This window comes from Triticum aestivum, chromosome 5D (genome assembly GCF_018294505.1).
Source record: "Triticum aestivum cultivar Chinese Spring chromosome 5D, IWGSC CS RefSeq v2.1, whole genome shotgun sequence".
Lineage (NCBI taxonomy): Eukaryota > Viridiplantae > Streptophyta > Magnoliopsida > Poales > Poaceae > Triticum > Triticum aestivum.
Window position 1 is genome coordinate 470,711,002 of NC_057808.1, and position 27,657 is coordinate 470,738,658.

Below are 27,657 nucleotides of genomic sequence, written 5' to 3' on the forward strand. Positions count from 1 at the left end.
GTTTCCTGTTGATATGGGATGGGAGAGGATGACCAATGTGCCACCGACTAGCGGGCCAGGGGGAGGAGTAGGCGCGCGCCCGCTTCGTGTCCGCGCTAACGCAAATGAGGTTCAAAATTTGGCCGAAAATGGGTCGGCAGTCGGACGAAAAGTGGACGCGCGTCCGTTTTGGTCGGCGTATTGGGCCGACTTTTCTGTCCGCGCCGACCCAAATGTACGCGCGCGGACGAAATGGCGCGTTAGATTCGGCAAGATAGTTAAGGATGAGATCATAACCGCCTAACTAAATACAAAACACACACAATCTATCTAATACGGTTTATACAATATACCGTAGATTGGGGAAGTGAGTGGGTTGATGGTGAAAATGGGTATCGAATTAGAGAGAGAAAGCAGAGAAGGGGATGTAAGCGCTCGGCTACAAGAGGGAACGACTTGAGGCTGACGTAGCTCTCCTTTTGCTGTAAGTTCTGTGCAAACTGATTTGACGGCAGCAGAAGCTTTCGCCGGGAAACCTCAAATATCTGACGTCAGCTAGTTAGTAGAATATCCGTTTTCGTATATATTCCGTATATATTTTTCCAGGTGAGTATTTCCGTTTTCGTAAATAATATGGGCCAGACTCGTCTTTCTCGATTGCGCACGTCGCACGGTATGGATGTCATGAGTTCGAATCAGCACAAGGACGTCCAGGGCGTTTACCGAAAAAGGCTTTCGCCCCGCTTTATAGATAAAGCAAACCGCCCGAGCCAAACAGCCAACAAAGTTCACACACACAAACACTCAAAGTCACAGCCGCACACACCGCACGGTACCAGTAGGGTTAATGCTGAGGGCACAGCTCAACAAGCCCTAAGAACAAAAGGACACACAGAAAGACCGCCACGGACGAGTCCAGCCTAATCAGGCTCCGGCAGCGGTGGCGGAAGCGGGGGCGCCATGCGGAAGGCCATCGATCGAAGGTCGGTGAGGAGGGTGTCGATGACGCTCCGGTCCTGGGGGCGGCTAAGCGGCCGCCAAAGCTGCAAATAGCCACACATTTTGAAGATCGCGGCAGTCGCACGTCGCAGAGGCACTTTCTGAATAACGAGCTTGTTGCGAATATTCCAAAGCGCCCATGCTAGGACCCAATGCACGGCCATCTAATATGGCGGTAACGCGGGGAGGAGGCATGGATCTCCGCGAGTAGGTCAGGGAAGTTGGTATTGCACCACTGTCCGCCGACCGTTTCACGGAAGCACGACCACAGGAACTGGGCAGTGGAGCAGTTGAAGAAAATGTGGTTCGAATCCTCCACCGTGGCGGACAGGGGACACATCCCGTCCCCAGGGCCATTGCGCTTGCGGACTTCCACCCCAGAGGGGAGACGTCCCCGGATCCACTGCCAGAGGAATATCCGGATCTTGAGGGGGAGACGAATGTCTCAAATCAGGCTAAAGGGCTCAGGGGCCAGCGAAGGGGCGATGGCAGCATACAAAGACTTCATGGAGAAGCTTCCCGAGGGCTCCAGGCGCCACGCCATGGAGTCGGCGGCGCCCTCTACATCCATTGGCAAGAGAGCTATGTCCTGTAGAAGTGCGTCCCACGCGTCAACCTCCTGGGGGCCAAAGGAGCGCCGAAAGGCGAGGCGCCCTAGGTTAATAAGGGCCGTCTCGACGGAAATTCGGGGGTCTGCCGCAATGGCAAATAAGCCCGGGAAGCGGGCGGCCAGAGGGGAATCCCCAAGCCAGCGGCCGAACCAAAACAGGGTCGAGGACCCGGAACCCACCGAGATGGAAGTGCCAATCCGGAGCACGGGGAGGAGCTGAATCACAGCCTGCCAGAACTGGGATCCCCCAGAGCGCTGGCAGAAAGCAAGAGGTTGTCCTCGGAGGTACTTATTCTGAATGATGGTAAGCCAGAGGCCGCCCTCCCCGTTGGCGATACGCCATAGCCATCGGGTCAGGAGAGCAATGTTCATGCGACGGGAGGACAAGATCCACAGACCTCCCTGGTCCTTGGGTTTGCAAATGTCCGGCCAGCTCACCATATGGTATTTTTGCTTGTCCCCCTCGCCAGCCCAGAAAAATCTGGACTGATATTTGGCCACCTCCTGGTGAAGCGTCTCATGGAGTCTATAGAAGCTCATGAGGAACCAGAGAAGGCTAGCCAGCGAGGAGTTGATGAGGATTACCCGAGCCGCCTTCGAGAGCCACCGGCCCTTCCAGGGCTCGACCCGGTGTTGCATCCGGGTCATGGAAGGGCGGAGGTCCGCTACGGTGAGGCGCGAGTCACTAATGGGGATCCCCAGATAGGTCGTGGGGAAAGAACCAAGGCGGGAATTAAGCCGGTCCGCAATGCCCTGGGCCTCCACCGGTGGGTATCCCAGCACCATCACTTCACTCTTATCGAAGTTGATGGTCAGACCGGACATCTGTTGGAAGCAGAGGAGGAGGAACTTCAGGTTGGCAATATCGGACGCGGAGCCCTCAACCATTATTATGGTGTCGTCAGCATATTGTAGGAGGGAGACCCCACCCCCTCTTACAAGGTGTGGGACCACGCCGTGAATGTGACCGGCCGATTTGGCTTTGTCAAGAATGGCCGCAAGGGCGTCGACCACCATGTTAAACGGGAACGGCGAGAAAGGGTCGCCTTGGCGAACCCCACAGAGCGTGGGGAAGAAGGGGCCGATCTCACTGTTAATGTTAATAGCGGTCCGACCGCAGGAGACAAGCTGCATAACTCTGGTCACCCAACGGTCATCAAAGCCCTTACGGAATAAAACTTCCCGAAGGAAGGGCCAGTGCACAGTGTCATAGGCTTTATGGAAATCGAGCTTCAGGAATACCGCCCGTTGGTGCTTGGAGCGGACTTCGTGAAGGACCTCGTGGAAGACCAACACCCCATCCAGGATAAAACGGCCCTGAATGAAAGCCGACTGGTTGGGGTGAGTGATCGAGTCGGCGAGCCGGGTCACCCTATTGGTGTACCCTTTGGCCAGGATCTGAAAAATCACATTGATCACAGTGATGGGTCGGAATTGGCGGATGTCCGTCGCACCCGGAACTTTGGGGATAAGAGTGACTACCCCATAGTTCAGGCGCCCAAGATCCATGGTCCCTAAGAAAAACTCGTCAAAGAGAGCCATGATCTCAGGTTTGATGGTCTGCCAGAATGCTTTAAAAAAGGAGACTGGTAGTCCATCCGGCCCCGGCGCCGAGGAGGCGTTCATGCCCTTAATCGCCGCGAGGACTTCCTCCTCGGAGAACGGGGCAACTAAGGCGGCATTGTCCGCAACTGACACAAGCTGGGCGCCCGACCAGATGTCGGGTGCCAGAGCGATCCCACCCCGAAGGGTGGGGAGAATAGGGCTTTATAGAAGCCATCTACATGCGTCCGGATGTCCGAGGGGCGGACGAGCTGGGAATCACCATCCCACAAACAGTGGATGGAGTTCCGACGTCGCCGCCCATTCGCGATCGCCTGAAAATATGCCGTATTAGCATCGCCCCGCAGCACCCAACGCCGGGTACCGCGGAGCCTCCAGTAAGCTTCTTCATCCGTGTAGATGGTGGCGAGCTGATCCTCGAGATCATATCGCACCATCCACTCATCCGGAAAGATCCCGGAGGTGTCCGCGCGGTAGTCCAAGGCCTGGATGGCTGAAATGAGTCCAGGGCGTTTCGGGCACGGACTCCATCTCGATTTCGGCCCAAACCTATAGCCAGCTCTGTATATATATATACATGCAGCTGTGAGTCCTTGTGTTTCCCAGCACAGAAGTTACGACATCCAGAGCTTAATCGAGCGGCGTCTATGGCGTCCACTATTCCGCCGTGGTCTGAAATCCCACAAGACATCCTAGGCCTCGTCATCGACCGCCTCTATTCCTCCCCTGTCCAGACACGCTTCTCCGCGGCGTGGTCTAAAATCTTACTCGCCGTCCCTGTCGCTGCCGCCAACCGCCGTGGCTTCCAGCACCTGTGCCGCCGTACCCGGGACTCGGCCGCTGCTGACCGTGCCCGCTTCCGCGCCGTGTGTCGCTCATGGCGTCTGGCAATGCGCCACCACGTTTCGAAGACACCTGGGGCGTTGCCATGGATTGTCATGTCAGACGGCTCGTTCTTCACACACTCCGACGGTGGCTGCAGCGCGCCACGCAGTCTCCCTTCCCTGCCAAAGAACGCAAGATGCATTGGGTCCACTGATGAGTGGCTGGCCCTTGACTGCACTGATGCAGAAAACGTGCATGCCTACTTCTTGCACAATCCTTTCTCCAACACGATGGTGCCGCTCCCCGAGTTGAGCCCTATCATCGGTAATGTCTCTGAGTTTTTCGAGGTCCGCAAAGTGCTATTGCGGTCAAGCCCCCGTGACATCGTTGCTCTCATGACCAACAACTCTAATTATCCCATCATATTAATCCGACCAGGGAAGGGTGTGTGGTTGCCTAAACCGGATACAACACCCTTCAACCTCATCATTGATATTGTTTTTCTTGAAGGGAAACTCTACGGCATCACTCAGGCCGAGGACCTTGCCTCTGTCAGTATTCATTTTGATAACTATGGCGTACCGACCGTCACCATTACAGAGCGCCTCATCGAACACCCACCCTTGAAAAATTGCGATTTTGATGTATGGAGCGATCTTGATGAAAAGTTGGAGGCCAACGATGGTATGGGTGATAGGGATGAGGTTGAGAACGGTGGCGAGGACCATGATGAGGAACTGAATGAAGTGGATGCTCGCGCACGTGCCTTATATGAATTCAAAAAGAAAACCGGTGATGGCATGATTCTCGAAGGCACGACCTATTTGGAAGATAGTGAGGTGCCATATGAGCCCAAGGATCTCATCTCGGTCAATTGGTACTTGATCGAGTCTCGTGGAAAGTTGCTCATGGTGAGACGACAAGTGGAATGGCCTCTATACAGTTTAAGCTTCACTCGCAAGGTGGAGGTTTTCGAAGCGAATACCAGTGCAGGTGCATGGGTGCCAGTTTCAGGTGGGATAGACAGTCAAGCGCTTTTCATTAGCAGCCGCTTTAGTAAATCAATTTGTGCTTTTGAAAATGTGAAACAGGACACTATCTACTTTATCGACACAGGTGAAATGTTCAACACCAGATCACAAAGTATGAGCCCACCGCAAAGGGACATCGATCGCCGACAGTCAATGTGGATCTTTTCCCCAGAGATTGTGGTTTAATAGTTTTTGTAATAATCTAGGGTTAGTTAGATAAATGGTCCACATGTATATTTTCATGGAAAAAGTCTGAAAAAAACCTTGATTTCATAGCCGAAGTCTGAAATGAACCCTGAACTTCAATTCTCTGAAATCAGCACCCTATCTTATCTAATATACCGGCTTATCCCGAACCTTTTTGGCTGAGAAGGTGTTTGTCTCTGCCGGGATTGCACACGTGACAGAAATTAGGGTGAAACCGAAAAGTTTTGCAGTGGGAAAGCATGCAAGCTGTTTTAGTGAGATCGATGGAGACTTAGCAAGGTGGCCGTTCAGTCTTCAGTGCATGCAGGTCTGAGTACACGTGCTCAATCACTGACCGTCGTTTTCTGCACGCAAGCTCCATTGTTGCTAGCTAGCTGTTTAAAGGAACATGCATGTTTCACCATGTTTCATCGTCAATCCGTAGTGGTGTAAACTTGTGTACAGTTTATATTCTGGTAGACTGCTATATCTCTTGCTTTGGTCGGTTACTTGTGTCTGATCTACTGTTCATCACTGTTTACTGCATTTTTTAATATTTATATTCCAACTTATTATTAATTTAGTTTGTAATGCACTGTTGAACTATTTTATTCACCCTCTATACATATTCTTGTTGTATCTCCATGAGTCCATAAATTAGCTGTTTCGAAAATTGATGTGAAAATCATACACAATGTCTCGGGCACAAATTTTTTTTTTGAAAAAACTAACGCCCACACGTGTGGCATCTTGCACATCGCCCACACGCCTCAGTTTTCGGCTTAAAAATGTTTTATCTCGTAATTAAAAAATCGAATTAAAAATCTGTTTCACCATTAAATCCGTCTCGACGAGATCTTCAAAACTAGACCCCATGTTGAAATGTTTTGATGAAATTTGTTTTGCCCAAAAGTTGCCATGATGTTTACACTGTAGTTGCCATAGTGCTTAAACTAAAGTTGCCATGTGACAATTTTAGTTTGTAGAGCATCACAATTTTAGTTTTTTTATGATGGCAATTCCAGTACATTGGTCATAAAAAATACTTTTTGTATGAACCATGGCAATTTTAGTTTATGGTTCATGGCAAGTCTAGTTTCTTAATTCCCCATTTTATAATATGTCAAAATTTACTTTTAAATGTAGAAGAAAATAGGTGAAACATATCATGACAACTTCAGTGTAAACATGATGACAACTCATGTGCAATAGACATGACAACTTTTAACAAAAAAAATCGTCAAAATATATTGATATGAGATCTAGTTTCGAAGATCTCGTCGCGAGGGATTTAATGGTGAAAACGGATCTTCAATCGGGGTTTTCATTTAAGAGATAAAACATTTTAAAAACTGAAAATCCAAAAAGATTCCCACATGCATGCATGCGATGATGTGGCACAGTCTGTGTGTTATAGGGCGTGTGGGCGGGTTTGGCTCACACCAGACGTGTAGGCGTTAGCATTGTCCACACCATGACAATTTGCTTTTAAAGGTAGAAGAACAAATAGCTGAAACATATCATGGCAATTTCAGTGTAAACACCATGGCAATTCATGTGCAATAGACATGGCAACTTTTAACCTAAAAAAATATATCGTCGAAACATATTGATATGAGATCTAGTTTCGAAGATCTCGTCGACATGGATTTAATGGTGAAAACGGATCTTCAATCGGATTTTTCATTTAAGAGATAAAACATTTTAAAAACTAGAAATTCAAAAAGATTCCCACATGCATGCATGCGGTGACATGGCAAATCTGTGTGTTATACGACGTATGGTCCGGTGTTGCTCCCACCACACGTGTGGGCGTTAGTAGCGTCCTTTTTTTTAGGATGGGCACAAAAGCTTTCAGTACGTACGGTACCATGCATGAGCTGCCGACCAACTGGTAGTCCCTGTTTGATCTGCTCACACGGCCACGCAAGCCTTGTTAATGCACCCGCGCACCACCGAGTCGTGCTGCTACATTACGCTAGCAATGAAATCAGTGAAGTCTGAATTGACGTGGTCAGGGCACCTTTAAAGTGGACCCTCAAACTGTCGCCGCCGTGACGCGACCCCATATACTTTCGTTGACTAGTTTGTACACCTTTTTCCCGCAAACCGAAAGTAAATTTGGGGAGGCTTTGCGGGAGTTCGGACGACAGCCACATAGGACTTCGATACATCCGGCCCGCCCAAAACTCCTCCTGAAAGTGCATCTAAATCCCATGTGACTTTGGTAATTCGTTACAACATATACATCACTGAACTAATGCTTGCTCAAAGAATATTTCAGAAAAAATTCAATCTAGCTACAACAATTGGAAGTGAATGTGGACCCCTCAAAATGCTAAGGACAGACAATGGCAAAGTTTCAAGACTCTACATCTTTATTTAAGCAATCCAAGATCACATTGAGTCCATAGGAAAGCCAATACTATAAAAAGAGATGAAGTTTTGATGATGATCTAACTACTAGAATGCTTAGACATACTGCTCCAAAATTCTTAGCCACACTCTCATATTCCAGTATGTCCAATACCCCAAAGTTTATCTCGGTACCACTGAACACATACATCCAAATCCACGAAGATACACTTGACATAGCCGTTGACAAATCCTAGCATCTCGGTATCATCGAGTTGGCCCTTTGGTCCCACCGAAGAGAACTTGTCAACCTTCTATTACCAATTGAAATTGACTCAAATTTTTCAAATGGTTTCACCCGGTGACACCGAAGTGTGGAAAGTGCTTAGGTCAGTTTGACTCAGTCTCACCAAGTGGTTTCATCCGGTCTCACCGAAAAGCCTAATATTCAAACCTTTTGCATAGGTCAGTCTCACCAAGTGGTTTCACCCGGTCCCACCGAAGTGTTCATAAAGGTGTGTAATGGTTAGATTTTTGGTGCTGCCTATATATGCCCCAACCCGTTCCACCAACTCTCGGAGAGCAACCAGTGATGAGATCACCTATTACAGGTAGGGTCAAGGACCCATCATATGGGACCCACATGGGGCCCATTGTTGGTGTCAAAACCGGCGGATCTCGGGTAGGGGGTCCCGAACTGTGCGTCTAGGATCGATGGTAACAGGAGACGGGGGACACGATGTTTTACCCAGGTTCGGGCCCTCTCTGTGGAGGTAATACCCTACTTCCTGCTTGATTGATCTTGATGAATATGAGTATTACAAGAGTTGATCTACCACGAGATCGTAATGGCTAAACCCTAGAAGCCTAGCCTGTATGACTATGGTAATGAATATATGCTTTCCAGACTAACCCCTCCGGTTTATATAGGCACCGAGGGGATCTAGGGTTACATAGAGTCGGTTACAAAAGAAGGAATTTTCAGAGTCGGTCGCCAAGCTTGCCTTCCACGCCAAGGAGAGTCCAATCCGGACACAGATACAGTCTTCAGCCTTCATGTCTTCACAGCCCATCAGTCCGGCCCATGGATAACAGGTCGGACGCCCGAGGACCCCTTAGTCCAGGACTCCCTCGTAGGAACCTGGTATGTATGCGGCGTATGGTGCCTTACATATTTGATCTGAAAAGGATCCCTCGTGTGACACGGAGAATCGGTAAAGATTCCAAGAAGTTGTCAAGTGGTTGACCAGCTCACGCCGCATCATGACAGTCAGTTTTCGGCTTTCTCTACTGAGGTGCTCGTCCGGTTTAGACCAGGGCACAATCGCAGTAGTTCTCCCTTTACTACCCTAGCTGATAGAGCGGAACGTAGGGTAGCAAGCACAGGAGCCGGGCAACCCAACTATTGACCCAAGACAATGATTCGGAGCTGATGCATATAAGGCCAAACTTGCGACACCGAAGTATGCTATAGAGTTGTTCGGACTTTTACTGGCAACTCATTTGTTCCCACACTGAGCCCCTGGCAGGTTATGCCAAGGTATTTCTGTGAAATAACCGTAGGAGCCATATTTTTTTGGGAAACAATGCGGATGATTAGTTTGGATATTGTTTACTGGGAACTGTGCGATATGCCAATGATTACTTATGATATATACAAAAGCCATCCTCCCGGCTATTTGACATGCTCGGGGTTGGAGGCGGAGGAACAGACATAATACAGGCTCGAGAAATAGAGAGTGCGGTCTACAAAAAGTTATTTTGGACCTCCTGTCCCACGTCTGCGCCGCCAGTCCTCGGTGGGGGGAATCTTTGATGGAAATAGCCCCTTAGGTGAGTGTACGGATCCGGACTCCGATAGAGCCAGTTTCAGATGTTTATCCTGTTCGTCACCTGTTTTTAAAGGATAGCGAAGGAAGAAATAAAAAAGGAAATAAATAATAATTTTTTTACTGGAGTGCTTGCAGGCTTGTCCGTATTGTGCTTCCGCCAATGCCCATGGTATCTTGAGTGCGTAATGATGTATGCGCGGTACAAACTTTGTAGGTGTAGGGAGTGGGCGGCGGAAGCCGGGTTGCTATTTCCGTTCTAGGAGTTTTCAATCCCCGGTGTTTCGTTGGTGAACCTTTCTGCCATCCCTGTTGCTTGGCGGCCTCCTGCCCCTGTGTTCGGCGTTGAGCTTGCCGACCTGTTTAAACACCCAGCAGTTTCTGTTGGTATGATTAGTTGGTTTATCGGGGTGGCCATGAATCTGGCAGGGTCGGTCCAATATCCTGTCCAGGATGGATGGTTCGTCTCAATTCACCTTGAATGGCTTCTTCCGCTGACCGGGCTTGGGGTTGCTGAATCTGGCGTTGACCGCTGTATCGCCTGATCTTTCATTGTCATTGCGACTGTTGTTTTTGCTTCCTCGTGGCTTGCCGTTGCCGTCTCGGATGTCGGAGGTGCCCTGGTTGCTAGCGCTATTGCTTCTATGAGCGAGCCAGCTGTCTTCTCCCGCGCAAAAGCGGGTCATCAGAGCAGTGAGGGCTGTCATGGATTTAGGTCCTTCTTGGCCGAGGTGGCGTGCAAGCCATTCGTCCCGGATGCTGTGTCTGAAAGCCGCAAGGGCTTCCGCGTCCGGACAGTCGACGATTTGGTTCTTTTTAACTAAGAACCGAGTCCAGAGCTCCCTGGCTGATTCTCCGGGCTGTTGGACAATGTGACTTAGGTCATCGGCATCCGGTGGCCAGACATATGTTCCTTGCAAGTTATCGAGGAAGGCCTCTTCCAAGTCCTCCCAGCTGCCTATGGAATTTTCAGGCAGGCTGTTTAGCCAGTACCGAACTGGCCCTTTTAGTTTTAGTGGGAGGTATTTAATGGCGTGGAGGTCGTCCCCACGGGCCATATGGATGTGGAGGATGAAATCTTCTATCCATACCGCGGGATCGGTTGTCCCGTCGTATGATTCAATATTGACGGGTTTGAATCCTTTGGGGAATTCATGATCCATTACTTCATCAGTGAAGCAAAGCGGGTGTGCGGCGCCTCTATGTTGGGCCACACTACGATGTAACTCCGAAGGAGTCCCTTTGCGGTTTTCGGCTTGGGCGTGGCGAGGTTTGACACGTCCGAATAGGTAGCCATCATCGCGTGTCGAAGCATGCTTTCGCGATCCGTAGATCGGTCTTGCGTGTCCTGCTCTATTGTCCAAGTCCCTCTGCAGGTCATCTGGGTAATCGTGACCTGCGTTGTTCTTGCCTTTACGGCGAGGTGGGCCGGTCTGGTGTTCGGCTTGAGTTGCCTCTTTATCCGGACAGAGTTGTCGGTGACCTGCCGCATTGTGTGACGATGGTATGGGCTCCAACGCCCCGTCATCGGACTGGTATAGCAATCTGTGCTTTGGGTAGCTTTTGGCTAGGCCACTAAGGCCGTATTCTTCGGCGACCAAGACTTCGGTCCATCTGTCGTTGAGTAGGTCTTGGTCAGGTGAAGCTGCTGCTGCTTCTTTTTCGGGCTCCTTGTCGTAGCTATCAGCCTGCGCTTGAAGCGCTCCTTCTTGAGGGGCTCTTCGGGTACGATGAAGTCTTCGTCGCCGAGGCTTACCTCATCTTCGGAGAGCGGAAGGTAGTTGTCGTCCTCCGAACCGTTGCTGGTCAGGGCCTGTTCATTGGGGCTGGCTTGCCCGTTTTCCTGTTCCTCCTGCTCGGATATTGCTCCCACAGGGTCTTCATTGCTTTCGGCGCCGTCCGGAGTACTATTTTCTCCAGTGCCATCGTTGCTGCGTCGTGACTTGGGGCGGCGTTTGGGGCGCCGGAACTTAGACTGTGTTTCAGGAGTTTTAACTGGATCTCCCTTGTCATTGCCGCGTGGCTTTTTAAGTGTATCGATCATGTACACGTCATATGAAGGGGTGGCCGTCCCATGCCTGATGACTGGCGGGTCTTGGCCTTGCTCCTTATTGGCATCGTCGTCTATACCGTCAATGTCTTCGGAGCCAGAAGCGGGCATGTCGGTTAAGTCCTCGACAGTGGCTATGAAGTGGGTGGCGGGTGGGAAGCGAAATTCCCCATTATCAGCCTCTAGCTCTAACCGTACATAGTTCGGCCGTGAGTCCCCCATCGGGGATAGGTTTTTCAACGAATTCAGCACATCGCCGAAGGGCGAGTGTTGGAAGACATCTGCGGCGCTGAACTCGATGATTGATAACCGATCCAACTCGGTGTCCGGGAGCGCGCCAGGTTCGGAACTTATAGCTGGAAACGAGTCCGAAATTCCGTTGACGCTGATATTGCCTGGTGTTGAGATTGTGTGTGGCTCCAACGCCGCTGACTCTGTGGCTTCGGATGGTGCAAACTGCTCCGGATCTAAGGTCATAGCGGTTACAGGAACCATCTCCAGAACCTGGTCCGATGACAGATTTAGGTCATGTTCATCGGAGCGAGGGGGAGCGATCACCGGTTGCCAAGCTTGCCTTCCACGCCAAGGAGAGTCCAATCCGGACACAGGTACAGTCTTCGGCCTTCATGTGTTCACAGCCCGTCAGTCCGGCCCATGGATAACAGGCCGGACGCCCGAGGACCCCTTAGTCCAGGACTCCCTCACCCATCACCACCATAGCCCTAGACCATGCCAGCATTCGGATGCATTTATCAGAGAATCCACTCGGACAACTCGAGAGCACTCGGACGACCACCCGTCACTCGGTTGGACAAACCACCACTCAGACTAAAGAGGTGAAGGGACGGTGTGGGAGCTGCAACGGTCGAGGAATCCTAAGTTGCCCTTAAGCCAGAGTCAAGACTACTGTTACCTGTAACTGCTGTAGTGGAAGCTCATAATACCTATAACTGACGCATTCAATGTCACTTAATGCCCCGGCGACGCGGAGGACATGGGGCTGTGGCTCACTCTATATAAGCTGTCGCCCACCTCCTTAGCCGGGGTCGAGCAATCTTTGTAACCATACCCATCAAATCAAAACCAAGCCTCAGGGCATGAGACGTAGGGCTGCTACCTCCGCTGAGAGGGGCCTGAACTCAATAAGCACTGAGTGCTACACCTACATCGTAGCTTGGTTCTGCCCCTTATTCGTACCCCTAGTACTCATTGTGAGGATTGTAACCCCGACAGTTGGCGTCCACTGTGGGACTAGGCGTCTAGCGAAATTTCATGGCTTAGGTGGATCCCTTCTTAATCATGTTAGTCGACGGCGAAATCCGTTTCAGGTCGCTCTCCTTCATCACCGACGACTCAGCATGGCTTCGCGAGGCCCCGCTGGACATGGAAGCACTGCCCATCCACAGCGCTGCACATTTCCATGCCTCTTCATTCAGTCCTTCTCCGGCAGCCATCGGCCCCGTACCGAGTGGCTGCGCATCATCGCAAGCGTTCCGAACGCTCGTGACTGCAACGTTGGATCAAGCACGCTATGGCCCTTCAGGCTGCTGCAGAACAAGCGGCGGCTCTCGAGTCTGACAAGCCCGCCCTTGACCTCTCTGATGATCTGCTTGCCGACTCCTCCGAGGAGTCCGAGTGTGATAGCGCCGAGTCGACTGCCGAAATTCTCATGGCCGACAACTCTGAGCACCGAGAGCCGCCGGGGTACACGGATCCCTAGGGTGGCAGCGCGGGTACCTGCCGTGGTAACACTAACGGCGGCAGTGAGAATAACAACTCCCCTGCACACAAGCTATACGCCCCGCAAGCTCTCACTCAGGAGCAGCGCGAGGAGCTTCGCCGTAGGAACAAGCAGTTCCTGAACACCCCCATCACGGGGACGAGTCCTAAGGCCCTGGCCATGGGGTCGACGTGCTTGGCGACTCCGGCCAAGCGCGACTGCCTCATACGACTTCAGAAGGAGCTGGACTACTGCGCCCGCCATCAACCCAGTTCCGGCTTTACTCGAGTGACCAGCCTCATAAGTATCAAGTTCTCAGTACTCCGCTACAAAACCTGATAGCCGCCACTCGGGTCGCAGATTCCATATAGCCCTCCGTCTCCACAGCCGGAGAGAGGATTCGGCAGATCCAGGCGCTCTTGAAGACGACATTGTCTCACAATGCGGCGGTGTCCCAGTCTAGAGATCGAATCCATAGCGCATCGGTGCGTGCAGAGACCGTTCAGTCGGTCCATAGCCCACTCAGCTCCGGTAGGCGCCAAGTCACATCCTCCTCGCGAGATCACTACGAAGATCAGAGGCGCGATCGGGTTGCATCGTCCTGGCGCCACGTCGATCATTATCACGCCCAGATGCCTCCACCGCGAGATGGTGTGTACGGGCGTCAGCCCTATGAAGACATACGGACACAGGGCGGTGATTGTAGGCCGAGTCCTTCTCGTCACACGAGGGACACTTGAGACCCGCAGTTCAATGCGAGATCCCTTCTCGCTCAGAACTTGGCCGACAGGGGCCGGGCCTTGCGAGAGGGATAAGATGCCAATGTCCCGAGTGGTTCCATACCCTTGGGCCCCGAATGTTTCAGCCGGTACATACAGGCGACGGAGATCCCCAACAACTTCAGATTGGCCATGGGGATCAGCAAGTTCACTGGCGAGTCCAAGCCAAAGATCTGGCTAGAAGATTACCAGGTGGCAGTCTAGATCGGCGGCGGCAACGACAACATGGCCATGAAACACTTGACGCTGATGCTCGGAGGCTCCGCTCGGGCATGGCTCACGCAGCTGTCGCCTGGTAGCTTATACTACTGGGATGATTTGGCGAGAGTGTTCATCAAGACCTTTGAAGGCACTTACAAGTGACCGGGTGGTCTGGCCGAGTTGCAGCACTGCATGCAGAGGTAGAAGAAAACTCTCCGTGAGTACATTCAATGGTGGACCACCCTACACAACACGGTAGAGAGCGTCAGTGAGCACCAGGCGATCTGCGCCTTCAAGGCCAGAGTCAGATACAGAGAGCTGAACATGAAGTTTGGCAGAACTGAGACCTCGACTCTCAGTCGGGCTATGGAGATAGCCAATCGGTATGCCAATGGTGAAGAGGAAGACCGATTGACAAGCGGCAAAAAGCCGAGTAGGCGACGCTCATCAGTCGGACAATAACAAGAGCAAGAAGCACAAGCAAAAAGCTGAGGCTGGAGGGAGTGCTGAGGCTGCGGCCCTGGCCGGCCAAGGCAAAGGCAAAGGCTCCCAAAAGCAGAAGAAAGACTTGAAGGGGAAGAAGCAAGTCATCCTGAAGAGTGGCATCCTCAATCAACCCTGCCAGATCCATACAATGAAAGACGAGGAGGGCAATGTGATTTTGCCCAAGCGCACCACTCGAGAGTGCCGACTCCTAAAGCAAGAGATGCGGTAGGATTCCTCTAGGGACAAGGACAAAGACGATGATGGCGATGGAGGCAAGGGTGCTTCTGGGTACCCCATTGTTGAAAAAGTCTTGATAATATTCGCCGACGTCGAAATCAAGAGTCGCCTCAAGGTTATAAACCGAGAGGTCAACATGGCAGTTCCGACTGGCACCAAATACCTTGACTGGGCCAAGACGCCAGTGACCTTCGATCAGTCGGACCACCCAGCCCACATACCGACCCCCGGGCGGTAGGCTCTGGTGGTTGACCCAGCCGTTGGAGGAGTCCGATTGCGCAAAGTCCTAATGGACAACGGCAGTGGGCTCACCATTATTTACGCCAACACGTTGGAGGCAATGGGCATTCCGATGTCCCGACTCAGCAAGAGCAATATGCAGTTCCACGGGGTAATCCCCAGGAAGAAGGCCAAGTCACTTGGCCAAATCGCCATCGACGTCGTATTCGGCGAAGAGAAGAACTTCAGAAAGGAGCGGCTAACTTTCGAGGTGGTAGACTTCTTGAGTGCTTACCATGCTATCCTGGGTAGGCTAGCGTACACACGTTTCATGGCCCGTTCGTGTTACGTGTATCTTAAACTTAAGATGCCAGGGCCGAAAGGTGTGATCACCATCACGGGCAATCGGAAGCTAGCTGAGGAGAGCCTCCAGAAGGTGTCCGATTACGGGTTCCGGCAAACCCTTGAGAGGTTCGAACTCTAGGGTGCGCACGAAGAACACTCTCTCCCTAGCTCACTCGCTAAACGATCCCACGGCCTAGCTCGACGAACCCGAAGAACAGGGAGACACAGGGATTTATCCTGGTTCGGGCCACCTTGCGGTGTAATACCCTACTCCAGCTTTGTGGTGGATTGCCTCGAGGGGCTGAGGATGATCTAGTACAGTGGACGAACAGCCTCAGGAGGTGAGGTGTCCTTGGGCTCGATGAGCTGGTGGGTGTGAGGATGATCTGAATGATCAGTGGTCCTAGGTGGTGGCTAAGTCCTATTTATAGTGGCCTTGGTCCTCTTCCCAAATGTTAGGTGGGAAGGGATCCCACAACGACCAAGTTTGAAGGGGGACAACTAGTACAAGCTATCCTGACAAAATTAGTCTTCGCCTGCCAAAGGCTCTGGTGACGCCGCCCTGGGCTCCACGATGACCTCCGTCCTGCCGTCCTGCTGGTCTTGGTCTTGTTGCACCGATATCGAAACCTTTGCCTGATGCCTCGGGACCCCGCCCCTGCGCTTGCTTCCTTAGCACCAAAGAGGAAACTGGTACACTACGCCCGCTTCATGCACAACGTCTTTGCAGGGTTGGTCCCCCTATCCCCGAATTTTTCTACGCCGTCCTCCGCCATTACAAGCTCCACACCCTGCATCTTCATCCCAACTCCGTCCTCCTCCTGTCGATCTTCGCCTTTTTCTACGAAGCTTTTGTGGGGGTGATGCCATCCGTGGCACTGCTTTGCCACTTCTTCTCTCTCCGGAACAAGGAGGGCCAGTGCTCGGGGTGCGCTAACTTCGTCGCAGCCAATGGGGCCAACGCCATCTTGAGAGCTAGGAAGAAGGTAGATGGCTTCAAGAACAAGTGGGTCCTCATTGATACCAAGAGCCCCTACCCTCGGCTGGTGCTGCCGATGGGGATGCCAACCCCTCACGAGGGATGGAATAGCGTGAAGCTCACCAACCCCCGGGCGGAGCAGATGTTGAGGAGGATGGCGGCCGACCTGAAGCCTGACGACCCGAAGGCGGAGAAGCTGACGGGGGCCATGATCGTCAAGGAGTTCCTGATGCAGCACCTGGCTCCGCTCCAGGCGCGCTCATGCCCCTTGTGGAAGCTCATGGACGAGGGAGGCGACCCCCGCCTACGCCCAAATGCCTTGTCCGACGAGGAGCTGGACAAGGCTCTCCGCTTCCTGGCCGGGGAGGACCAGGGGTATCCGCCTGATACCCATCTTCCGCTGTACCGTCGCCCGGATGGGGCGAAGATCGCTGCCGCCATGCCCGTCTTCAACGAGCGAGCCCCGGTGGTGGTGTCCTCCGGTGAGTCCGACCAGGAGGAGAGGTCGGACTCGTAGGCGACTGGGAGGGGGAGGGGGAGACTTCTCCTCCGCGCCTGGCAAATCTCCTCCGCACCCTCCCTGACGACAATGACGCTGACGAACATCCGGTGAGGGAGTCATCGCACCCTGCCGGGGTCACCACGAGGTCCAGGGGCACGTCCCCGAAGAAGCCGCAGGCCGGGGCCCTGAAGAAGAGCAGATCGGCGATGATCTCTCGAGGCGATGCCTCCGCTGCGTCGCCGGCCGGCGTTGCTGCGGGCTCGGTTGCCGCACCCTTGTCTGCTGTCGGGGCCCGCGTGCCGGTGTCCCAGCCCACGAAGCCTTCGGGCCTGGTGCTCCAGAAGAGGCCGAGGGAGTACGCCACTGTGGACCAGTAAGAGCTCCACCCTGATCCTTTGTTCCTGTCCTTGTCGTAGTTTATTAACGCCTTCCCTTTACATTGTTAGGCCAACATCAGCGGCGAAGAAGAAGAAGGAGGCGCCCGCAACCTCCGAGACCCAGCTGCCTACCGCGGTCGTCCCACCTCCAGCACGAAAGGATGGTACCGGCTCTCGAGCCTCAGCGGCCGGGTCATCTCTGCGAGATTCAAAGGCCCGTCCTCAGGAGAAGGTGATCTCCATAGCCAGGCTAGCTCCGAAGGCGCCTGCCCTAGCTCGCCTGATGAGATCGCAAAGCCTTAGGAGCCCCCGGCCCCTTCTGCTACTGCTGACTTGCAGGCCTTGGCGCCGACACCACCTCTTCCCATTGTGCCGCTGGGCCGTGACCCTCCTGCTTCGCCCGATGATCTAGAGGACGCTCTTTCTGCGCTGACCCAGCTTCGCGTCGACCTTCACGTCGCCGACCGCTGGCTGGCGTCGGGGCGACTGGAGTTGGTCTCTGGGTGGCTGCGATCCGATGCGTCCGTGAGGGCGGCATGGAGGCATGTCGTGGTGGCCTCTAAGGAGGGTAAGCAGGCTGCCGACCTGGCCGCGGCCGTCCGCTGGGAGGCATTGAAGGATGCCGAGGCTGCCAAGGAGCGCTGTCGGGCGGCGGAGGCCGAGCTGGAGACCCTGCGCAACGAGCGCGCCGCTGAGGCCCATCAGCGCGAGGCGTGAGAGTAGAAGCTGAAAGCTCGAGAAGATGTGGTCGCCGGTCATGACACCGAGCTGGAGCAGTCGGCGCGGGAGGAGGCCGCAGAGCGCAGCCGCCTAGGGGAGTTGAAGAAGGAGGTGGAGGAGGGGAAGGCCCGGCTGGAGGCCAAGGTGAAAATCCTCGCAAAAGACCACGCCGCCTTTGATTCCCTTGAGAAGAGGTCCCGCAAGGCGCTGCAGGAGCTCTACGGGAGGGGGTTGAAGGAGCCGTTGGTATCTGCCGAGGAGGGCCCTGCCGAGCTGCTCCCCCAGCTTGTCGAGGCGCTCGAGGGCGTCGCCAACGGGGTCGGCACCATGGTGGAAGGGGAAGCCCGTGCGCTCTCCTCTTCGGCCATGACGCGCATCTTCAGCCACCTCCATCTTCGCGACCCGAGCACCGACCTTGGAGCGCTACTTGAGCCTGTGGACGAAGGACGCTGCGCAGCCGCCGCCGAAGTCGTGAAGGACCTGGGAGGCCATGCTGAAGAAGTTCCTCGCCATCGACCCCGCGCCTCCAGTTGACGGTGCCGCCGACCCTACGGCCACTGCGTATGGCACGGGCGATGGCGATGCTGCCGACGGGGAGGCACTCCTTGTGGACAGCGGCAGCGCCTAGGGCTGAAGTGAAGGCTTGCTGGCGGTGCTTCTTTCCTCTTTTATTTTCCTGCAACATGCACCGTGCCTCGTGGAGGCATTAAAACTTATGCTTGGTATTTGGATGAACAATATGTCTTGTAATAATTTGCTAGGATTCCACGATTTCCTTCCCGTTGCTTTAGTGTTCTGCCTCGGCAGAGCCCGGCCCTGCACGTGCCTCAGCCGCCATTGGGTCGTCCGGATCACCAAGATGAGACCAAGGGGTGAGGGGCTATGTGACCAGTTAGGCTCCTGAGTCGCGATGCTCAAGAGTCACCCTTGACATAAAAACAGCCCTCGGGAAGGGAATGCGAAAGTAGGCCTTACCATTCTGCGTCGGCAGAGCCCGGTCCTACGCATGCCACAACCACCGTTGGGTCGTCCAGATCGCCAAGATGAGACCAAGGGGTGAGGGGCTACGTGACCAGTTAGGCTCCTGAGTCGCGATGCTGAGGAGTCCCCCTTGACGTACGAACCGACCTCCATACCTGTCTTCGCCGAGGTCCCGCTCGGGAGGGGCGCGCGACGACCAGGTCCGAGGGACCTGGCAGGGTGGCATGCGCCAGGCGTGACTTGGGCGCAGCCCCCGTGCCCAGCCCCCTCGCGCGGATCTCCCGAAAGGAAGCGTTGCGATGAGGCCGGACACTGAGCCTGGCGGCTCCCAGAGGGTGATGCGGCCAAGGGGCCGCCCTTAGTTGTTTATCACCAGCGCGGAGCATAGCACTTCCGCACTTGCACGGGCATAGCCGCTCCTCAACCGTGTCGACTACCAGCACGGAGCATGGTGCTTCCACTGGTGCGTGGGTGGGGGCCCCCTCCGAGTGGAGCCCCCGGGGCGTGTACAGCCCCGCCCTGACACGTGGCTTGCACGACAGGGCTAGACGAGGTGTGTCCGGGCACTCGTGAGGCAGCGCGGGACTCACGAGGCCCTACCTCAAGGCGGGTTGCGCCTGAATTTGATTCTTGACAGCTGAGGTGGTCCTGCGAGATGGTTAGACAACCTGCGCCGAATGAATCTCCTGAGGTGATCACATGAGAAGGCCAAACACCAACGACCCCAAGAGGTGAAGTGAACGGGGCCGGCCTGCCAGACAAAGCTCAGCCGTTAGGTTTATCGATGCTGCAGGGACGGACCCGAGCACAGACGCCGTGCCCAGTCTTCTCATGCGAAAAATCCTAAGGAAAGACAACCGGCACGCGGCTCCCATGGCAGCGAGGCACCGAGTCACGTGCCCTAGCTCATCCGCCCGTGATTAGCTCATGCGAGAACCAAGCGCCAAGGACCATCGGAGGTGACGTACACGGGAGCTTGCCCGTGAGCCAGAGCTCAGCCTCTTGGATTTAGCGACTGAGGGAGTCCTGGATTAGGGGGTCCTCGGACTGCCGGACTCTATATTTTGGCCGGACTGTTGGACTACGAAGATACAAGATTGAAGACTTCGTCTCGTGTCTGGATGGGACTCTCCTTGGCGTGGAAGGCAAGCTTGGCAATACGGATCTGTAGATCTCCTCCCTTGTAACTGACTCTGTGTAACCCTAGCCCCCTCTGGTGTCTATATAAACCGGAGGGTTTAGTCTGTAGGACAACAACAATCATAATCATAGGCTAGCGTCTAGGGTTTAGCCTCTACGATCTCGTGGTAGATCAACTCTTGTAATACTCACATCATCAAGATCAATCAAGCAAGAAGTAGGGTATTACCTCCATCGAGAGGGCCCGAACCTGGGTAAACATTGTGTCCCCCGCCTCCTGTTACCATCCGCCTTAGACGCACAGTTCGGGACCCCCTACCGAGATCCATCGGTTTTGACACCGACATTGGTGCTTTCATTGAGAGTTCCACTGTGCCGTCACCATAAGGCTTGATGGCTCCTTCGATCATCGGTAACGATGCGATCCAGGGTGAGGTTTTCCTCCCAGGACAAATCTTCGTATTCGGCGGCTTCGCACTGCGGGCCAACTCGTTTGGCCATCTGGAGTAGATCGAGAGCTACGCCCCTGGCTGTCAGGTCAGGTTTGGAAATTTAAACTATACCGCCGACATCCGCGGAGACTTGATCTTCGACGGATTCGAGCCCGTGTCAGGTGCGCCACACAGTCACGATGAGCATGACTTAGCTCTGCCGCCGGACAGTATTCGGGAGATCGCACCTATGGCCACTCCGGCCCTCAATCCGGAGCAGATTGCACCGTCCGAGGACGGGTGGATGGACCCCGCCACGGAGGCCGCACACTCAGTGGCGATAGAGCCGAATACTGACTTCACCTCCTATGAGACCTGTGTTGCCGGATCCTTGGATTCGTCCCCGGCCACGGGCTCCGAACCGCCTGCGTCCGTGCCTGTCGAATCTGATTGGGCACCGATCATGGAGTTTTCCTCCGCGGATATCTTTCAGCACTCACCCCTGGGCGACGTGCTAAATTCATTAAGGTCTCTCTCCTTGTCAGGAGGCCCTTGGCCGAACTATGTCCGGCTTGAGTGGGAAGCGGACGACGAAGAAATTCGTTCCCCATCCACCACCCACTTAATAGCCACTGTGGACGACTTAACCGACATGCTCGATTTCGGCTCCGAAGACATCGACGGTATGGACAACGATGCAGGAGACGAACAGGAACCACCGCCCATAGGACGCTGGACTGCCACCTCATCATATGATATATACATGGTGGACACCCCCAAAGAAGGCGATGGCGATAAGGCAACGGAGGATAATCCCTCCGAGAAGCAACCCAGGCACCAGCGTCAGCGGCGCCGCTCTAAGCCCCGCCATAGCAAAAGCAGCAATACTGGCACAAGAGACAACAACGCTGCGGATAGTGCTGAAGACAGAGACAACCCCCTCCAGCCAGATTTCGAGCCGGAGGATGGGTAAGCTAGCCCTAAGGAACATGCAGCAGACAGAGAACTAGAGGATGACAATTACATGCCTCTCTCCGAAGACGAGGTGAGCCTCGGCGATGAAGAGTTTATCGTGCCTGAGGATCCCGTCGAGCAGGAGCGCTTCAAGCGCCGGCTTATAGCCACAACAAAAAGCCTGAAGAAAAAGCAACAACAGCTTCAAACTGACCAAGATCTGCTAGCGGATAGATGGACTGAGGTCCTCGCGACCGAGGAATACGAACTCAAGCGCCCAACCAAAAGTTATCCAAAGCGCAGGTTGCTACCCCAACTCAAGGAGGAAGCATTAAAACCTACGCCCCCGGCGTATGATGCGGCTGACCGGCCACCTCGTGGTCGAGACAAAGCGGCATATCAGGCCGAAGCCCAGCCCGCACCCCGCCGCCAGTCAAACAAAAACACCAAGGCCCGGGGCAACACGCAGGACCTGCGAGACGTATTGGAAAACAAAGCAGGACATGCAAGATCGATCTACGGATCACGGGGGTGCGCCCCAACGCGTGACGATGACCGTCATGCTGGATACACTAAAAGCAAATCCGGCCGGGCCGAATACAGCAAACAAGACTTGTATGAACTGCGTCGTGATATAGCCCGGCACAGAGGCGCCGCACACCCCCTATGCTTCACTGACGAAGTAATGGATCATGAATTCCCAGAGGGTTTTAAACCCGTAAATATTGAATCATATGATGGTACAACAGACCCCGCGGTATGGATTGAAGATTTCCTCCTCCACATTCATTGGCCCGCGGTGACGATCTACATGCCATCAAGTACCTCCCATTAAAACTCAAAGGACCTGCTCGACATTGGCTCAACAGCCTGCCGGCAAACTCCATAGGCAGTTGGGGGAATTTGGAAGACACATTCCTTGACAACTTCCAAGGCACTTATGTGCGACCTCCGGATGCTGATGACTTCAGTCACAGAACACAACAGCCAGGGGAATCAGCCAAAAAATTCTGGACTCGGTTCCTAACTAAAAAGAACCAAATTGTCGACTGTCCTGATGCCGAGGCCCTAGCGGCATTCAAGCATAACATCCGTGACGAATGGCTCGCCCGACATCTCGGCCAAGAGAAGCCGAAGTCCATGGCAGCCCTCATGACACTCATGACCCGCTTTTGCGCTGGCGAGGACAGCTGGCTGGCTCGCAGCAACAATACGTCAAGAAACCCCGGTAGTTCAGATGCCAAAGATAGCAACGGCAGGCTACGTCGCAACAGAAACAAGCACCGCAATAACGGCGATAACACCGAAGACACGACAGTTAATGCCGGATTCAGTGGTTCTAAATCTGGTCAGCGAAAAAAGCCATTCAAAAGAAGCAATCCGGGCCCGTCCAGTTTGGACCGCATACTCGATCGCTCGTGTCAAATTCACGGCACCCCCGATAAACCAGCCAACCACACCAACAGAGAATGCTGGATGTTCAAACAGGCCGGCAAGTTGAATGCCGAAAACAAGGAAAAGGGGATGCACATCGACGATGAGGAGGAGCCCCCGCCGCCGAACACAGGAGGATAGAAGAAATTCCCTCCCCAAGTGAAAACGGTGAACATGATATACGCAACCCATATTCCCAAAGGGGAACGGAAGCGTGCACTGAGGGACGTCTATGCGATGGAGCCAGTCGCCCCAAAGTTCAACCCATGGTCTTCTTGTCCGATTACTTTTGATCGTAGGGACCACCCCACTAGTATCCGTCATGGCGGCTCTGCCGCATTGGTTCTTGATCCCATCATTGACGGATTTCATCCCACTCGAGTCCTTATGGACGGTGGCAGTAGCCTGAACCTGCTTTATCAGGATACAATGCGCAAAATGGGTATAGACCCCTCAAGGATCAAACCCACCAAAACCACCTTTAAAGGTGTCATCCCAGGTGTAGAGGCCTGTTGCACGGGCTCAATCACACTGGAAGTGGTCTTCGGATCTCCGAACAACTTCCGAAGCGAGGAGTTAATCTTCGATATCGTCCCCTTCCACACTGGCTATCACACACTGCTGGGACGAACCGCATTTGCTAGATTCAATGCAGTCCCGCATTATGCATACATCAAGCTCAAAATGCCAGGACCTCGCGGGGTCATAACAGTTAATGGAAACACAGAGCGCTCACTCCGGACGGAGGAGCACACTGCGGCCCTCGCAGCGGAAGTACAAAGCAGCGTTTTGAGGCCAACCGCCAATTCGGCGCAAAGGCCCCCGGACACCTTCAAGCTTATCCGGAGTAACCTGCAACAGGATCTACAAGCACGTTTAGAGCTCGGATAGCAATTCGGCCTCCGTCATAGCCCCAGTCAAGCGGCGAAATTTGTGCCGCGCGTACATCACTACGCACTCAAGATACCATGGGCATAGGCGGAGGCACGGCTATGGCACGTCCCACAATGCGGCTCAACCGCCCCAGGGGCTGTATACCTTTATCATTTTGTCTCTTTCAGGACCTTACTCTCTGGAAGCCCTTTCCGGCAGTCTGATTGTTGGGCGCATTATGGGAAGGAAATACCAAGGAAGCAAGAAGCTCTGACGTACAAGGGAATTCCCAGGTGGTCTCTGATAACGATCAATGTACCTGTTTTTACATACCCCTACGCAACTTACCCTTGGATAGGACATGTCAAATAGTCCTATTTTTGCTTATTGCACTAATTGTATGAGTACGCTTTGACGTATTATTTAAATAACAATGTATAGCGTTAGCCTATTATTGCATTTCTTTTTTTCCTTGTCTGCTTATGTACGACAAACGGCACTCGTACATTCTGGTATGACTAGTGCGCCAGGGGCTTCAGTGTACCCCATAACACGACATGAAAAGTCCGAACACTTTCGACAGTGCGGCACCCCGAACTTATAGCATTATATGCATCAGCTCCGAATCATGTCTTGGGTCAATAGTTGGGTTTGCCCAGCTCCCATGTTTTGGTACCTTATGTTCCGCTATATCGGCTAAGGTAGCACTGGGAGAACTACTGCGATTGTGTCCCGGTTCTTCCGGACGAGCACCTCTGTAGAGAAAGCCGAAAACTGACTGGCATGATAAGGCGAGAGCTGGTTGCTGTTCGAGAGGTCTCAAATCCTTAAAGATTTTTTCTGCTTCGGGCGAGGAGTCGGCCTTGTCCGATTTAGGCGTACATAGCGCCCCAAGTTCGGCCTTCCGAATACTAGGGGCTTCGCCAAAATTTAAAATTGTAGACTTCTATGGCTAAGTGAGAGTGATAAAGCTTTATAGTCCGATTGCCTAGTTCGCTGTGCTGAACACCTCCTTCGAACGACCCAAAATTGGGATAAAGAGTGATCAGGTTTATCCCGAACACCTCAGTACTAGTTACATGGGGGTAGAAGCCGACGACTGGCCAACTCTCAGATTTTATAAACGGCCGCACAGAAGGTAATATTTTATTTTACAAAAGCGTTACATAGCGCACATGAACTCGTTTCATATTAGAGGATCACATGAGTACATTCATTCAAATATTACATCCTTAGCGCATTCCCCTGCCACAAGGCGAGCACCCTTCAGGACACTGTCATAATACTTTTCGGGGTGGCGATGCTCCTTGCCCTCCGGAGGCCCATCCTTCGCCAGCTTTTTGGTGTCCATCTTCGCCCAGTGCACTTTCGCCCGGGCAAAAGCCTGGCGTGCACCCTCAATCCAGACGGACCGCTTTATGACTTCAAGCCGTGGGCAGGCGTTCACAAGTCGCCTTACCAGGCCGAAATAGCTGCCAGGCAGGGGCTCGCCAGGCCACATCCGGACTATGAGGCCCCTCATGGCCAGTTCGCCCGCCTTGTGAAGCTCGACCAGTTGCTTCAACTGGTCGCTCAGGGGCACCGGATGTTCGGTCCCAGTATACTGAGACCAGAACAACTTCTCCATCGAGCTCCCTTCCTCGGCCCGGTAGAACTCTACGGCATCCGAGACGCTGCGAGGCAGATCTGCGAACGCTCCTAGAGAGCTCCGAATTCGGGTAAGTAAAAGGAAAGTTTCCTTCACATGCTTGCTTTGCATAATGAATGCCTTACCCGCTGCTATCTTCTTAACCGCCTCAATTTCCTGGAGGGCCTTTTGGGCTTCGGCCTTGGTGTTCCGTGCGTTCTCAAGGGCCTTCGCAAGCTCGGACTCTTGCGTCTTAGAGTCACGCTCCAAGGACTTGTACTTCTCGACAAAGTCCTGGAGCTCTTGCTGCACCTCGCCAACTCGGGCCTCTTGTTTCTCATGCTCGGCGCGCTCCATGGCCGCCTTGCCTTCGGCTTCGGACAAGGCCTTCTTCTGGGCCGCCACTTCAGTCGTGGCCCCTAGTAAAATTTATGACGATCCTGTGATCTGACAAACCACCTTTCTTTTTCTTTATCAATAAACAGACGGGGTACTACTTAACTTTGTTCTCTTCGAGCTGCCTCTTGGTAAGGCCGAGCTCTTCCTTGGACCGCTCAAGGTCCCGCTTCAGTGCAGCAACCTCTGCCGTGCGAGCAGCTGCGGCCAGCAGCGAAGCCTGCTTATTCACATAGACATATTTTGAATAGACTCCTGTGATTATTATTTGATCCTCTGTTCGGCCTTTCTTTGCGAACACCAAACAAAGCATCAGGGGCTACTGTCTAGGCTGTAACATTTTCTTACAATTTGATTACTTACCTCAAAGCCTGTTAGGAGGCTTGCACAGGCTTCAGTCAATCCGCTTTTGGCGGACTGAACCTTCTTGACCACCGCACTCATGATAGTGCGGTCCTCTTCGTCAATGGAAGCGCCGCGAAGCGCTTCCAGCAAGCTGTCCGATGCCTCTGGATGGACAGAGGCTGTCGGCACGGACGGCTTGCCCCTCTTAGCGAGGGGTCGCCTGACAGAATCCGGAACCACTGGAGGTTTCGGTGCAGTATTCGGCTGGGGGCTAGACTTGCTGCCCCCACTGCCCATGGGAGTCTTGCCCCTCCTGCGCCCAGCGTCCGGAATGTCGCCTTGGGGCACCTCTGGAACTGTCTCCCCTTGGTTCAGTGCCCTTTGGGACAACACCTCGGCATCGTCCGTAGGGCGGGGAGAGGAGGCGGTCGAGAGTGAATCGCTCTTCATCTCTGACGAGCCCAAAGACTCCTCCGAAGAGGATATGTCGATATGGGCTCTGGATGGACTGCATAATCATGTTCAGCATGATAAGAAGCAATAAAATAAAACATACCAAGAACTATTATGGTATCTGGATACTTATGACTTCGCCAGGGGCTTGTCCCTGGGCAACCACTCATCGTCGCTAAAAGCAGCTGTTGTGGAGCAGTCCGGAAGGAGGGTCCTTCCCTTCTTGGACCCTTCGGCCTCCCCGGATGGGGCGGCCTTCCTTTTCTTGTCTCCCCCGACTGGGGGGGGGGAGAACTTTCCTCTTCCTCCTCCTCGTTTTCGTGGGAGGAGTGCGCCTCAGTGTTTTCGGACGATGAGTCCGATATGACCTTGCGCCGGAGACCTTTCCTGGTCCCCGTGGCCTTCTTCTCCGGCGCCTCATAAGGTGCTGGAACCAGCATCTCCGTTAGGAGAGCATCTGCTGGATCTTCGGGCAGGGGGGCTGGACAGTCGATCTGCTCCGCTGTCGCTACCCAGTCCTGTTAAAATGGCATGGAGGCTCAGACCCCTCACACTATTATGCTGGGCAAAGAAACATTTTGTGAGATATAAAAGACTTACCGGATTGGCCGGGCGCTTTGCGCTGAGTCCGCGATCCTCGGTAAGAGGAGGAGGTACCTCGGCGCCCTTGAACAGCACCTTCCAGACGTCTTTGTGCGTTGTGTCGAAGAGCTCTCGCAGCGTCTGGTGCTCAGCCGAGTCGAACTCCCACAAATTGAATTCCCGACTTTGACACGGAAGGATCCGGCGGAAGAGCATGACATGGACCACGTTGACAAACTTTATTTTCTTGCTTATCATATTCTTGATACATTTCTGTAGTCCGGTCAGCTCCACCGACGAACCCCAGGACAGGTCCTTCTCTTTCCAGGAGGTGAGCCGCATGGGGATGCCGGATCAAAATTCGGGGGCCGCCACCCAGTTGGTGTCGCGCGGCTCGGTGATGTAGAACCACCCCGATTGCCACCCCTTCACGATCTCCACATAGGAGC

The 27,657-nt window shown here is 53.6% G+C and overlaps 1 protein-coding gene across 1 annotated transcript; it reads left to right on the forward strand.

Moving 5' to 3' along the window:
- The first annotated feature begins 3,765 nt into the window (after positions 1 to 3,765).
- On the forward strand, positions 3,766 to 5,441 carry LOC123125560 (uncharacterized). The gene has a single exon (XM_044546033.1). It carries the CDS (start codon positions 3,799 to 3,801, stop codon positions 5,191 to 5,193), a length of 1,395 nt encoding a protein of 464 aa, XP_044401968.1. The 5' UTR covers positions 3,766 to 3,798; the 3' UTR covers positions 5,194 to 5,441.
- Positions 5,442 to 27,657: the final 22,216 nt, after the last annotated feature.

Bases quoted from the DNA above. Each gene is read 5' to 3' on its own strand.
- LOC123125560 (XM_044546033.1), top strand. From the start codon at position 3,799: ATGGCGTCCACTATTCCGCCGTGGTCTGAAATCCCACAAGACATCCTA.